The sequence below is a fragment of the Myotis nattereri genome (assembly GCF_964212035.1).
Source record: "Myotis nattereri genome assembly, chromosome: 6".
NCBI lineage: Eukaryota > Metazoa > Chordata > Mammalia > Chiroptera > Vespertilionidae > Myotis > Myotis nattereri.
The window spans coordinates 92,606,196-92,621,555 of NC_138081.1; the positions used below are offsets into that span (position 1 = coordinate 92,606,196).

General features: G+C 41.0%; 1 protein-coding gene across 4 annotated transcripts in view; it reads right to left on the bottom strand.

The window, feature by feature from the left end:
* Nucleotides 1–15,360, bottom strand: part of RGS17 (regulator of G protein signaling 17) — an 84,000-nt gene that overhangs the window by 22,723 nt on the left and 45,917 nt on the right. For all 4 annotated transcript variants that reach the window (XM_081093894.1, XM_081093895.1, XM_081093893.1 and 1 more), the window contains one exon: nt 13,121–13,264. In XM_081093894.1, coding sequence (XP_080950020.1) covers nt 13,121–13,239 — 119 coding nt within the window. In that variant the 5' untranslated portion in view covers nt 13,240–13,264. The remainder of the gene's footprint in view (nt 1–13,120; nt 13,265–15,360) is intronic.

The window sequence follows — 15,360 nt, forward strand, 5'->3', positions numbered from 1 at the left end:
GCTGGATGGAGACTTGGACAAAGGGAGTTCCACATAGAGGGGGGAAAATGTGTGAAGGCTGGAAGTTACAAAAAAAAGAGAGAAATGTTATAAATGTAGGACAAAACGGAGAGATCAGATGTTTCATGGTGGAAGCAATACATTAGAATAGGCAGTGAGGTGTAGTTATGTCATGGGCCAAGGCCACAAGGAGGAAACTCCAAATATAGACCAAACCTCCTTTAAGATGATTTTGGCTTTTCATGCTTTATTTTCCTCATTTCTAACGCGGACAATGGTAGTGCCCTACTGCACGAGGCTACAAAGTAAAGATTAAAAACTGTGACAAAAAGGCAAATTATTACACATGCTCAATTGAATGGGAGGGCCAACTGGTTGCATATTAAAATGATAATTCCAATTTTACCAAAGAACTTTTTTTCCTCCAAAGACCTTTTTACCTCAACCTGAGGAAATAAAGACTGACACCTTGCCATTATTATACAACACTTCCTCATACATTGCCTTGCTACTTCTTTCTCATAACAGTCCTGTAAGGTAGGCAGGGATTTGTTATTAATCATTCCCATTTTATTTAATAGGAAACAGTCCCCAAGGTTGACGTTCATACCAGCAATGCCCACACCAACACATGTCAGTGTTACCATTGGCATGCGTGCCTTCTGACTTCTTTGTCTCATGCTTATTTTCGCTATGCAATGCTGCTTCTCTTTATAGAAAACATTAACTATGGAATGTCACCTTTTTGGTTATATACAAAAATTGATTGCTCTGAAATGTTTGGGAAGGTTAAACCTGTCACAAACCAGTGTATTAAGGGCAAATGCCCCCTCTATCAGCGTCTCCCCACAGCCATCAGTCTATAGGAGTTATTGCCAGAGGACCTACTGTACAACAGATATTGGAGAGAAGTTTTGTTTGTGTGTTTTTTAAAAATATGTTTTTATTGATTTCAGAGAGGAAGGGAGAGAGAGAGAGAGCTAGACACATCAATGATGAGAGAGAATTATTAATTGGCTGCCTCCTGCACATCCAACACTGGGGATCAAGCCCACAACCAGGGCATATGCCCTTGATGGGAATCAAACCCAGAACCCTTTAGTCCACAAGCCAATGCTCTATCCACTGAGCCAAACCAGCTAGGGCTGTTAGAGAAGGTTTAGACGGCAAAGCCTGGAAGACAAAGAGAAGAGGTGATGCTTCTTATGACTGAAGACTAGGCATTGCTACTGCAAAGAGTCTCCCAGGAAGTACAACTTGCTCCCATCAGCAGAGATCCTTTGGGGAGAAGGGAGAAGGCAAGAGAACAGCATTGATGCATGGCTTAGAAGATGCCACACAAGGCAGAAAAAAGGCACCAGCAGGGCAAGAAACATACACCACCCATAATTTCAGACATCTCAAAACACAGGTAGAGTCAGGCCTCTGACTTGAACCTCTTCTCTTTCATTCATACATTTTGGTAAGACTTGTTTTTTGAATGGAGTACTGTATGTGGGGATGAGAATGGTGGTTAGAAACTTGTATGGAAATATAATACAACACATGTCTAAAAAAAATATCGCCCCTGTAAATACTCCACCTACTTTTTATAACATGTATCATGTGTCATAAAACAAGTATTTCAATTGGCTTAAGCTTTTGTGTCATAAACTTGAACCTCTCTCAAAATTAAATAATCTGCTATTGAAAAATCTGTCCACTAGATGGCTGTGTTGCCCTTATAAATATGTTTTACTTAAATCAGAATAAAATTGAAAAAATTTCTGGGAGTAATTACCCTTATTTGGGGGGGGGGGAAATCTATTCTTTTGTGTGTGGAGTTTTGATAATTATATGTTTTAAAGCATTTGAAAAAAGTCATTCAATTTTTCTGAGAGTGAAATTATCAAACTCGAAGGAGACAAATTTAATCTTCAGAGGTGTGCATAATAACATCCATTTTCCTTTTTGGTGTTTAGAGAATGTTCTGGATACTCCCTGGCCCCAAATCATTTGATTTAGAAGTAATACTTCAGGTTTTTTTTAAAGGCAGGCATAATCCTATTAACATTGTACTTATTTGTTCCAATAATAAATTATCTTGAATTCTAATGTCTCTTGCTGGGTAACATGTATCTTAGGTCATACATTCTTGGAGCAAATTAATTCGAAAAGGTTAACTACCCACAGGCAGAAAGTATTTGTTTTATTTAAAATGTTTTTGAAAAGCAATTTCAGTTCCAGTTTGGGTTGTATGTAAATGTTTTTGTTTGTTTGTTTGCTTTACTTTTTTATTGAATGCATTGGGGTGACATTGGTTAATAAAATTATATAGGTTTCACGTGCATATATCATCTGTATATTGTATTGTGTGTTCATAACCCCAAGTCAAGTCTCCTTCCATCACCATTGATCCCCCTTTACCCGCTTCTACCTCCCCCACCCCCCGTTCCCTCTGGTAATCGCCATACTGTTGTCCCTTCACCCTTTTCACCCACCACCACCCAGTCCCCTCTCTCAGCTGTCAGTCTGTTCTCTGTATCTATAAATCTGTTTCTGTTTTGCTTGTCTTGTTCATTAGATTCCACATATGAGTGAACTCATATGGTATTTCTTTCTCTGGCTGGCTCTCCAGGCTGTATATAAATGTTGTTTTTTAAAAAATATATATTTTTTTATTGATTTCAGAGAGGAAGGGAGAAGAGAGAAACATCAATGATGAGAGAGAATCTTTGATTGGTTGTCTCCTGCCCCCACCCCCGCCCTCCGTCACTTCCCCTACCCCGCACTGAGGATCAAGCCTGAAACCAAGCATGTGCCCTAAGCAGGAATCAAACCTGACTTTTTGGTTCATAAGTTGATAGTCAACCACTAAACCACAGGGGCAGGGATGTATGTAAATGTTAATCTTTGGTTTTTTATGCATAGAAACGAAGAAGAATTCTCTTCATTTTCTCATACTCTCTCTTTGCTACGAATTTCCTTTTATACATGCTTCTGTTTGAAAAGATGGGTTTCAAAAATTCCCTTTTTCTATTGATAACAATTTTTTTTTACTTTAAACCCCAAGCTGTGTATTTCAGGTTCATCGACACATTGATTTGATGCCAACTGCAGTTAAGGTGTTTTTTCCCCTTAAAATTAAGAGAATTACAGGACTGATATTTAGATACACTTTATATAACATACACCAATCATCAGAATCTATTTCAGTTCTCAGGTTGATTGAAATTCTATTTTGAGCTCTTCCTTTAACGCACTGTAATTTTCCCTGTAAGTCATAATTAAGTTAGAGGATGCTTTTGTGGGAAAGCAAATATCTTGGATGTGAAAAGGCCAGAGGGACTTCTATTTAGTTAGTAGACACTTTTACTAAAATGGCATGTGCTCATCCAAGTCTTTAAAGGCATCCGTGAAGTTGGAGCTCAAGCTTCTGGTTTTAGTTAACATGTGTCCCTAGCATAAGAACCAGAATGAAAACGTTAGGACTGTAGTGGCTGATACTCAGGAAAAAAATCTGACAGGTGCAAGGGTCACTTCTCCATCCAGCCATTCGTTCCTCTCCTGGTATTTTCTAGTTACTGTGAGTGTGAATATGTGTGGGCTTGAGGGCAATGGTCCTGGGAAAGGCCCCAGTATCTAATGACCTTACAATGCTCTGGGGATCCTGGGGCTATGTGGTGCCTGCTTGGAGGATGCTGAGTGATACCTGTGCTTGTTGACCTGAGAGTTGGGGACAAAGGACCAGGAGTACAGAATGCAGAAACAGGTTCTGTTACATTCACTGGCATCATCCTATATAATAAAAGGCTAATATGCAAATCAACCAAATGGTGGAACGACCAGTTGCTATGATGTGCACTGACCACCAGGGGTCAGACACTCAACGCAGGAGCTGCCCCCTGGTGGTCAGTCAGAAGCCGGGCTCATGGCTGGCAAGTGCAGCGGAGGTGGCAGGAGCCTCTCCTGCCTCCACTGCAGCGCTAAGGATGTCCAACTGACGGCTTAGGCCCTACATCCCCCAAGGCTCCTGGACTGTGAGAGGGTGCAGACTGGGTTGAAAGACCCTCCACCCTGAGTGCACGAATTTCATTCACCGGGCCTCTAGCATAAATAGAATATGCTAAGCATACAGTGGTCAAATCCTACAAAGTCTGCTAATTTCCTTTCAGCCTAAGACTTTTGAGGAGGTTAGAAACAATACATTATGGCTTTTTTGGAGCCCTGACAATGTACTGAACCCCAAACTAACTGATGTATATATGTTATTAATCCCATTTTACAGGTAAAGAAACTGAGGCTGAGAGAGGTTGAGGTTTCACAGTGTATTTCATGAAACAAGGATGCATCTGTGTAATGCCAGTGTCATCCTTCTTCCCTACCCCATGCTGCCTCTGGAAATAGGCTTTATATGAGGAAGATGTGTTATTAAAATTTGTGTGTCATCTTCATAAAATGGCAAGACTACATCTATTTAGGATGGATCACATGGAATTATTATTCCACTATTAGAAAATGGGTTGATTAAAATGGTTCTGTACTTTTATATAATCTACTAGAGGCCTGGTGCACAAAATTCGTGCATGGGTAGGGTCCTTAGGCATGGCCAGTGATCAGGGCTGATCTGTAGGGCGACCAGCAGCGTGATTGGGGGGCCCCCCTGGCACCCACCTTGGCTGGCCTGGGACCTGTGAGCTGGGGGCAGCTCCTGCATTGAGTGCTCCCCGGTGGTCAGTGAGTGTCATAGTGACTGGTCGTTCCACTGGTTGTTCTGCCGTTCGGTTGATTTGCATATTAGGCTTTTCTTAAAAAGGCTATTGCTTCATACAAAAATCAGCAATGGCAGAAACTTGCTCTCTACTTAGGAACCCATGTTCCTGGAAATGAGATATACTTTAATATATAGTAATATATGGATCGCTTAAACATAAATATGGATTTTACAGCACCAGATCTTATAATATTTATCAAACCCAATGAAGCGTAATTATTAAAAAATCAACTCCATATTCAAGAGAAGTAGATTTTATTGTCGTTTTGACAAGAAAATAAATAACTCTTAAGGGACGTCCTAAAATAGCAGGCATTTTAATGGGTCTACCAGGCTTATACCGTGAAAGAGTATAAGCTAGGCCTAAAACAAATAATGAAGAGTTTTAGGAGAGGGACACAAGTAAAATGCTAGTACTCATTTCAATCAGATAGTACAACCATGACATCTTATAGATAGGGTAGGGGTAGTAGCACCATGTCATAACCTCCTCTTTTGTATCATTATTGATTCAGAGAGGCTGTGGGGACACTCTTAAATGCCGTCCAGATAGCTAGTAAATTTGGCCTGGATTTGGAAGGGCTGAACTTCTTACTGTTTTAAAAATGGAATAATTTGCTTTGATTAAGTCAAGAAGGGAACCCCAGCTTCCCCCCAAGTTGAACTTTTACCCTGAAAGGTCAGCATGTCCCCAGACCTTTGAGGGGGGGACACTCATTTTCTCTGTCGGCAGCTTTTCTCTCTAGACTCTTCCTCCCTATACATATTAAGGAGCAGCTTCATTCTCCCCGAGTTCACTGCTAACTTCCCGTTTGGCCAGATGTTGTCAGTCCTCATCCCGTTGGGCCTTCCCGTCTTTGTGAGACTGGACTCCGATGCTGTGCTTGTACCTCTCTGACTGCCTCTCCTCTGAGTTCTGTGTTGGCAGCTCTTCCACCGTTCTCTCTTTAAATGCTGCCCATTCCTGAGGGTTCAGTCCAGCTCTCCATGCTGGGCCATCACTCTCCTCCCTTGTATACTGCATAGCGATGGCTCCAGATGGTTACATCTAATCGAAACTTGCCTGGTGAGCTTCAAATTCATTTCCACAACTAACTCTTGGGTACCTCCAACAGAGCAAGTCCAACTCATCCCCTTAGGCTAAACAACCTCCTATTCCATCCAGCATTTTCCCATTTGATAGAATCACTGTCAACTGGCCACTTGAGCAAGCAATGTGGAGTTATGCTTTCCTCCTCTTTCTCACCTATTGCAAATTCTTGATGGCACACCCTAAGATTTTCTTGAATCTGTTATCTCTCCACTCCCATTTATATGAAAATATTATGCCATATGTATACTGTGATATTTATAAAACCTATAACACCCAAGTATAATATTTTAATCTATTATTTTGTTTTCTTCACATCTATTTTTTCTATTGATCTAAACACTGCAATATGACACTCAGGAAAAAACAAGCATTTCCAGCAAACACAGTCAAGAGTACCAGTTGCCTTAATGGCAACGGTCAAGGAGTTCTTCTAGTTCTGGCAGTTTCCTAATAGGTAGCACTCAGGTCATATGTAACACAGACTTGGCAGAGGCAGCTTGAATACTATGCTTTTCTAGAGAATGACCTGGGGAGTACTCCCCAACATTCATGTCAACATTCCATTACTTATTGAGAACCTGTTACCTATCTCTGTAGAGCAGGGAGAATCTGATGAAATCTAAGGAAATACAACAGTACCAGGCAATAATAAATTGTAATGAGTGAATTGACAAATTCATGACATATAGAAGGTCTATAGTCCTAATGTCCACTTTTTGGTTCTGTGTACATGGCCTGGGAAACCTGGGTTCATTCTGGTAGATGTCATTGTGTGAGTTATAGAAACTATTAAGGAAACTTATCTATGCAATGGCGAAATGGCGTTTAGAAATAACGTTGATTGTGTAAGTTACAGAAGCTATTGAGGAGATCTGGCTGGGTTAGCGCATTTGGTTAGAGTGTCATCCTGATATGCCAAGGTTGCAGATTCAATCCCCAGTAGGGCACACACAAGAATCAACCAATGAATACATAAATGGAGAGAGGGAAAACCAAAAGCATGTTTATGAAGAGTTTAACATTTACTGACTCGGGCCTATCCATGGTCTGGGAACTCTGGGAACCAATGTGGAACAACAAATCTGTGTGTGTGTGTGTGTGTGCACGCGCGTGTGTGTCTCCCTTGCTCTCTCTCTAATAATCAATAAATAAAAATTTAAAAAGAAGCTATTAAAAAAATTTATCTAGCATGGCTGGCCTGGGTCAGTGGTTGAGTGTCGACCTCTGAACCAGTAAGTCACTGTTCAAGTCCTGATCAAGGCATATGCCCAGGTTGTGGCCTTGATCCCCAGTGTGGGGTGTGCAGGAGGCAGCCAATCAATGTGTCTCTCACATCACTGACATTTCTATCTCTCCCTCCCTCTCCCTTCCTCTCTAAAATCAATAAAAAAATATACTTAATATACTTAAGAAAATTTATCTATGCCATGCAAGATAGAGTTTCAAAACTGTAGAATTTTTTGTAAATGGCATTTACGATGATCTGATTACAAGTGCTGTGAAGTCCTATGCAGCTAACTTATGTTCTTACTAGAGGCCCAATGCACAAAATTCGTGCAAGAGTAGGCCTTCCTTCCCCTGGCTGCCGGCACTGGCTTCCCTCCGGCACCTGGGACCCGGGCTTCCCTCGCAGCCCTGGCTTTGTCCAGAAGGTCATCCAGAAGGACATCCGGTCTAATTAGCATATTATGCTTTTATTATTACAGATCTGCAATGGATCGGGTCTCTGAGGAGTACAGGTATGGGAAGATACTCTGTTCACTAGTGCTTTGGATGAAATGACTCATCTTGCCTGTGTGAGCAGATTTATTTCCAGAGGGCGGTTTCTTTACCATGGAGCAGACGTGGATTTGTTTTTCCTTTCAAAAAATATCCTTTGGCTTTTAAAGCATGCATCGTAGTGTTTCCATTGGCAGAGAGCTGAAATGTGACAGCGTCAGAGGATAAAATAGGACGTTATTTTTGCAGATTTGAATTATAGAGGCTGCGGTGATTGTTATAAATGGAGAGAGGGACAACCAAAAGCATGTTTATGAAGAGTTTAACATTTACTGAGTCAGGCCTACCCATGGTCTGGGAACTCTGGGAACCAATGTGTTCAAAGGGGGATGACTTGAGCTTTCACAGGGATAATTTACTAAACTCAGCCTGTGACCAATTTCTCCTGAGAAGAATGAAGGAGCTCTGATTTGGGCCAAATAGCATAGGAAAGGCACATTAGTACATGCGATGGTGAATTTGATTGGAAAAGTTGTGTTTGATGCCAGCCTTGAAGAGTTTGTAAAGGAAGAAGCTTTGGGCATGGGTCAGATCAAATCTGGAAATGAAAAGTTTGGAAGTGTCATCTTCAAGTGGACAAAACAAGGGATGGATATTCAGGAGCTTGCATTTCAGTCCCACTTCTCTCACAGCTGGGAGTCGGGACAGGAGGCAAGCTTTCCGTTTCCTTCTCTGTGAAGGCAGACACAGCATTTTCCAGCTTTTTTAACGAGGGTATTTTTTCTTCCAAACAAAAGCTCATAGCAAAGTCTAATATGTAAAATAGCTACAGACAGAACAATTCCCTCGGAAACTGCGAGGGGGGAGCCCGGGACTGTGGCCAGCCAAGTGGTGGGTCTCCCCACCCCCACTCCCCCAGAACTTTCTCCTCACCAGGAAGCAGCATGAGAGTCAGTGGGGACATTTGGGGGAGAGAATAGCTGAAATCTCTTGAATTTGAATTTTTTATGACTAAACATGGACACTGTCTTGCTTGATAGGACATCACCAGGAGCCACAAGGAATTAAAACAGGGATGGATTAGCATCTAAAGAGTTTATTTGAAAAAAAAAAAAAAAAGAATAGTCTGGATTATTTTAATGTAACCTCTGATGTTAGGAGAGGACCGGGGACAATTTGGAAAAGAGCTTTAAGCTCAAAATGCATTTTGAAAGCTCCACCTTTCATCTCCTTGAGGCACCTTTTTTTGTGAGCGCACAGCAGTTTCTGATTTGCGAGGTGCGTTCACACGTGTCCATGTGCAACTGTCTGAATGACCTCACAGCTCACACTGTCCCAGAGACGGCAGTTTCATGAGGACCCCCACATCCTGCAAAGGTTCCTTTCTCATGAAGAAGGGGAAAAACATTAACCACCTGAAGAGGCGGGGGTCACTTTGTTTGAATCCTGATGTAAGAGGAACATTGAGTTTTGACAATGGTGACCTTGACCCTGTAGACAAGTCCTGACTAAACTATCTCTTCTCCTGGTCAGGAAAACCTTGGTCTCTCGTATAGAATTTGCAAATGTAGAGACTTCATTTTATGGCCAAGACTCAGGCTCCCATGACCCATGTATGTAACACGGGTGAAATGGTCTACACCTCACTCCCTTGTTTTTCTCATCCCGAACAAGGGCTGTGAGGAGAAGAGGGAGACAGAGAGGCCGACCTGGCGAAGGAAGTGGCCCTGGACAGGGCCAGAGAGCAGATCAGCTTCATCAGTCACTGTGACCAAAACCCCAATTTTTTATAGTTTTGAAGGAAACTGGAAATATTCAGCAGTTATGCACTTGCTCTGTGTATATCCCCCGCCCAAATAAAGTGTGGTGATAATTTTATAAAGAAAGGGATAACCTTAAACATAGGAGAAGAGTTGACAATGAACTATGAATGAGAAATGCAATTTGAGGGAAATGCTGTATTGCTTCAAACGTAACATCTGAGCCTAGGTTGAGGTATTTATATTTATTACTAGATATAGACATTTATTTTTCTAGCACTCTCTTTCCTTAAAAGGAGGAAAAGTCAGCTACATGACAACTGCTTCTATTTACAAATGACAGTTACTCATATTTTGATTTCTAACTTTTTTTTGGTCCCTAAATTACATTTTTTAGTGTTTCTGTGTGTTCTGCTCCTTTGACCTAGCCTGGAAAATTTGAAGAGCATTTCTTTCTTTCTTGTTCCTTCTCACTCTAATAAGCCTTTACAAGTTTTTTTCCCCCCTAAACTCAAAGTATAAAAAATAATAATTTTTGAAAATGCATGTGTAAAGGACATTTTCATTTGCAATGAGATAACAGCCATAGGTCAAGACAGTTTAACTTTCATTTTCTTCATCAAGTTGTTTACTGTAGAAATTACCTTTGCTTATCACATACTAGAGGCCCGGTGCATGAATTTGTGCACAGGTGGGGTCCCTTGGCCTGGCCAGCAATTGGGCTGATCGGGCCTCTTGCCGATTCCCGATTGGGGCCAGCCAGCAGGGGTGGGAGGGAAGGAGCTGTGGGAGATTCTGATCAGGATGATTGAGGCTGGCCAGCGGGGCGGGGGGAGGGGCCAAGGGAGGTTGGCTGTGGGAGCACACTGCCCACCGGGGGGAGCTCCTGCATTGAGCATCTGCCCCCTGGAGGTCAGTGCGCATCATAGCGACAGGTTGAACAGTCGTTCTGGTCATTTGGTCATTCCGGTTGCTTAGGCTTTTATATATATAGATAGAAGACTTATAAATGTATAGATTGTGCATCCTATAGCCTACACCAGTGATGGCGAACCTATGATACATGAGTCAGAGGTGACACGTGAACTCATTTTTTTGGTTGATTTTTCTTTATTAAATGGCATTTAAATATATAAAATAAATATCAAAAATATAAGTCTTTGTTTTACTATGGTTGCAAATATCAAAAAATTTCTATATGTGACACGTCACCAGAGTTAAGTTAGGGTTTTTCAAAATGCTGACACGCTGAGCTCAGAAGGTTTGCCATCACTGGCCTACACTCAGGTGCCTATGGCTCATGGCTAACAAACACAGTTCTTGACAATGATACTCTAGAACTAATAGAACTCACCCAATGCAGCATGTATCCACATATGTGTCACCATAGAGGTATACAGAGTTAATGCAGTTTCCAAAAGCTGCTCTACATCCACAGTCTATGTTCTGTGGCAATGTTATGCTCACAAATTCATGTTGAATATTTTGTTATTTAATGTTCACATTAAGAATTAGTAAAAGCAAGTCTTGCTAAATATCTGTTTGACAGCAAATGAATATAGTGCAATGAATCTTCAGTACTTGATCTGTTTTGGTGTTTTTGTTTGTTGTGTGTGTGTGCGTGTGCGTTTTTATTAATTTCAGAGAGGAAGGGAGAGAGAGAGATAGAAACATCAATGATAAGAGAGAATTATTGATCACGGCCCCTATTGGGGATCCAGCCCGCAACCCGGGCATGTGCTCCTGACTGGAATAGAACCCAGGACCTTGCAGTTCGAAGGCTGACACTCTATCCACTGAGCCAAACCAGCTAGGGCTGTTTTGGTGTTTTAATCCTGAAGCAATTCAGAATTAAATTTTGCAGGTAAATAAAAAATCATATACTAATTATTGGAACATGGTCTGGTGCAAATGAGAATAGAAGTAGTATAATTCTCAGCACTGTGTAACAGTGTATTTGAGATATTTACATGGAATTTAAATAAAATATCTGCTTTCTTTTCCAATGTATTTTTTGTATTATAACCACAAGCTGATGTTTTTAACATACATTATTTCAAACCAACTCCTCTTTAAAGCGATTTTATGTTTCCAATATGAAGTGTTCAATAGCCCAGTGAGCTAGCTCTTATTAAATGCATACTTAAATGTGTCAGGCACTGTTCTCAGCTCGTATGTGCTTTATTTCATTTAATGTTTACAGAAACCTTATGAGGTAGGGATTCTTACTACTGTCATTTGACAGATGAGGAATCTGAGGACATTAAGGAATGTGCTGAAGGTCAAGCAGATAGTGATGGATGAGGATGAGTTTTGAACCCAGGCAGTTCAAGTTCAGAGCCACCATATTAAGCCTCATTTGCACCATGCCATAATCCACTGCATTTCATGGGTTAAGACCAGAGGTTGGTGATCTCTTTAGGAGTGATACAGAAAAAAAAATAAGTTTTTATTGAAATATTTCTCTCTTCTGGAACTCTATTTCATCCATTTGAAACAGTCAAGGCTTAAGAATGAAATAAAAGGAATAATTTTTTACTTTCCCTAACAAAGAATCATCATCTGGGCGACAATTTTGATATTTATAAAACCTACTTTAAATCCTCCGAATCACAATATCTGATGGTTTTCTGCAAATGAAGTGTTCTCGATGGTCAGAGCTTGTTCTACACCACGTTTACCACTGCACCGGGCACATCTCACCTTCTACTTTGGCCACAATGCTAGAACATCATGCCACCACATCGTAACAATAACCCGAATGGATGCTGGGAACTAGTGGAGATCATACAGGCATTTGGTCCTTTCTCTAGGGCTTGAAATAGTTCTGGGGGTGGCGGGGTAGAGGGGGGTGTTCTAGAAAGCCACTGCTAACCCAGCAGATCTCCTTGTGAGTTGGATCTTAGAGGACCTTGAAACCTATGGCTCTTGGGAAAGTTCCACTAGTCTAACATCTCCTTGAGAAAACGCATCTGCACATATCTTGGGTCTCTGGGTCTTACTGCTTTTCTTATCTGAAGGTCCTTTGAGAATTTGGAACTGGAGCAGGTTTTCTGAGGTGCCTGAGTCATGGACATTTAGCACTAGATGGGACCTTGGGATTCAACTTGTGTCACTCTTCATCGTTTTGCCAACAAGGAAGCCAAAAGACAGAGATTACAACTTTCATGTCACAGAGCCAGTGAGTGATAAAATCGCAATGGAAAGCAGATTCTCTGGCTCTGAGTGCAGAGTTTCTAATTAACCGACTTGGCCTTCATACCCATCATAGCCCCTGGCCTTCAGAGCTGTCAGCACGAGTCTGCGACGCCTCTTGTACTGCCTTTGTCAGGGCTCTGAGGCTGAGATTGCCACACTGACTCAATTTTCTGACTCTAGGACTGAATGAGCAACGCCCTATGAAATAGCGTAAAACTAAAGCACATACGTCCAGTACTACTAGATGGTATCTCAATGTTCTCGCACCTTCTGTAACATTGGAGAACATGGCTTATTGTTAAATAAATATACAACCATAATCTTATTTTCACCCATATCTTTAAAGAAACATGGGTGAGGCAAAACATGATATAAGATAATTTTTCATTCTTTACTATCAATTTAAGTGTAGATTCTGAGGAAATGCATTTTTGCATATGGAAAGGCTAGCATTAAAGCAATGACGTTCTCCAGCAATTTTTACTTTTAAAGGAAGAAGGCAGATTGAGATGTTCGTATGACCCTAAGAACTGACATGATGTTCACTCTCGTTATGACCGCACTCCGCTAGGGTATCTTACAGATAACAGGACATACCAGGAGCAGCTGCAACAACAGCACCAACAAAAGCAACACGTGTTGTTGGGCCTCTGGTTTCCAGGTGCTTGAGACACGGCAGGTGTTCCTTCATTTTGTGACTGCTGCCTCTTTCGCATTTCAGCTACGGTGGTCCCGGATTGGCTGAAAAGGGAGAGGAAACATAAGGTAGGGGGAAAAATCACAATAAAGATAAGGAAGTAAGGAAGCATCATTTGATTAAAAGATGGGGGAGGGAAGAGCGTTTAGAGAAGGTGATAACGAATAGGCCTGGGCTGTCAAATTAAAATTTCTCCTGAAAAGTTTTTAGGAGAATATCCTAAAAGCTTTGGGGGACAAACTTCTAGCATTACCTGCTGCATAAAATCATAGCAGCAATATCGCCACAGAATCAGAATCAGTTGGGAAGGTAAATATAAGGTTTGGAAATGTATTTTTAACTTCCTTCTTTATTCAATGATTACATCTGCTTTCCTGTATGAACTCCTTTCAATGATTATAGGGGGTGTGTAGTTCCCATTTCTCCACTGATGTTTACAGTAAGGTTAACTGAGCTCCATAAATCACCATTGCGAGGTTTTTAACGACCGAACGTTGTGTGGAAGATCAAGTTTGTTTTTGGTGTTCTCTCACATTTCTTTTTTAAACATTCAATCTCCTCTTTGGCACTTCCGGTGCACCCTCCTGGGCTGGTCTCGATAATACTGGCAAGGCGCCTCATGCTCTGTTACATAACCTTGTTGCAAAGGCATCACCTCCTTTCCCCCCACCACCCAGATCTATTTTCATTTCATAGAGAATTGTGAAAAGATAAAAAGGGATGCAATCAAGGAGAATGACTCTGGCGGAACTTATATTACATATCATGGTAAACAAGAAAACTATTGGGGTATAGAGTACCATACCTGTGACCTTACACATTAGACCAAGTGAATTGATTTCTATATATAAGCCCAATCCTGATCTGGGACTTAGTTGCGGATAAAAAACGAAATTTTGTTTTAGTACAATAATATCAAATTTACTATGACCTCTTTGAAAACAGAATGAATTCTGCTGAATGATGTTTTTCAGATCTATGCAATGTATGTAAATCACATACATATGTGGTCATATGTGTAACTGAGAGCAACACAGATGAAAAATGTAAAGCATTTCCGGTTATTTTGGCATTGTGACCAAATACACATCACATCTTTAGTTCTAAATACAACGACAGATACTTTTTAAAAATACTGTATTCTTGAAAACAAAATAAAATCTCTTTAGACCAGAAAACTACAAAATGGTCAGTTAATGGGGGCTAAAGCCAGAGACATTTTGCAATTCAGGTGTGGGAACAGAAAGATGCAGAGGCCCCATACTCCAGGAGGTATAAAGTGCTCCACTCTGAGCTCTCCACAGGGAGACCAGATTCTAGGGCACCTGCACAGAGTCAGGGGCTGTGGGTCTGCTACTCATAAAAAGATGCTGAAAACACTATCCCACTCAATTATGTCAGGCTGCAGGAGGGAGAGGATGCAGAGAAAGGCATCCAGACCTGCCCTGGGCCAAGCAGCCCACAGGCTCAGTGACATGGGTCAGAGACCTGTCCAGAACCACTAATGGATGTGGGGCAGGGATCCTGAGACGCTGATGAAAGAAGGTACCGAGGGACCAGTGGAGACGAGAGAAAAGCATCACATTATGAAGAGTGAGTGAGAGTGAGAAATATACCTCTCACTTGATGTGTTTCTTGAAAACAAAAAATCTAAACACTGAAAAATAGAGAGCCAACTCAACAACCAGGAGATGGCTACATTCCTGATCAAATACAAAAACGGAATCATCTAAAACTAGTTTAATATGTGTATGTTTAACGTAAACAATGTGATAAAGGAAAGACTATGAGAACATTTGTCCTATTCATGCAAGAGAACAATGAATTATAAAAACAAATATAGGCAAGCAGGAAAACAAGAAGAGAGAATGAAAAACAAATGTAAAAACAAAAACACATAGTCATCAAAAATACTTGAAGAGAATAATATCTGCCCAGAATTTAGCAAAAGGTAAAAAGATGAAACACAAAGGAGATAAGTACAGTGTAGCATGGAAAGACTCCAACATATGCCCAATAAGATTTTTATCATAAGGAGAAAGCTCATGGATTATCAGAGAAGTATTATTTTCAGGGAATTTGGCTGAGAACTTTCCAGAATTGAAGGAAAACACAACGAAACAAAGCCTCACATTAGAAG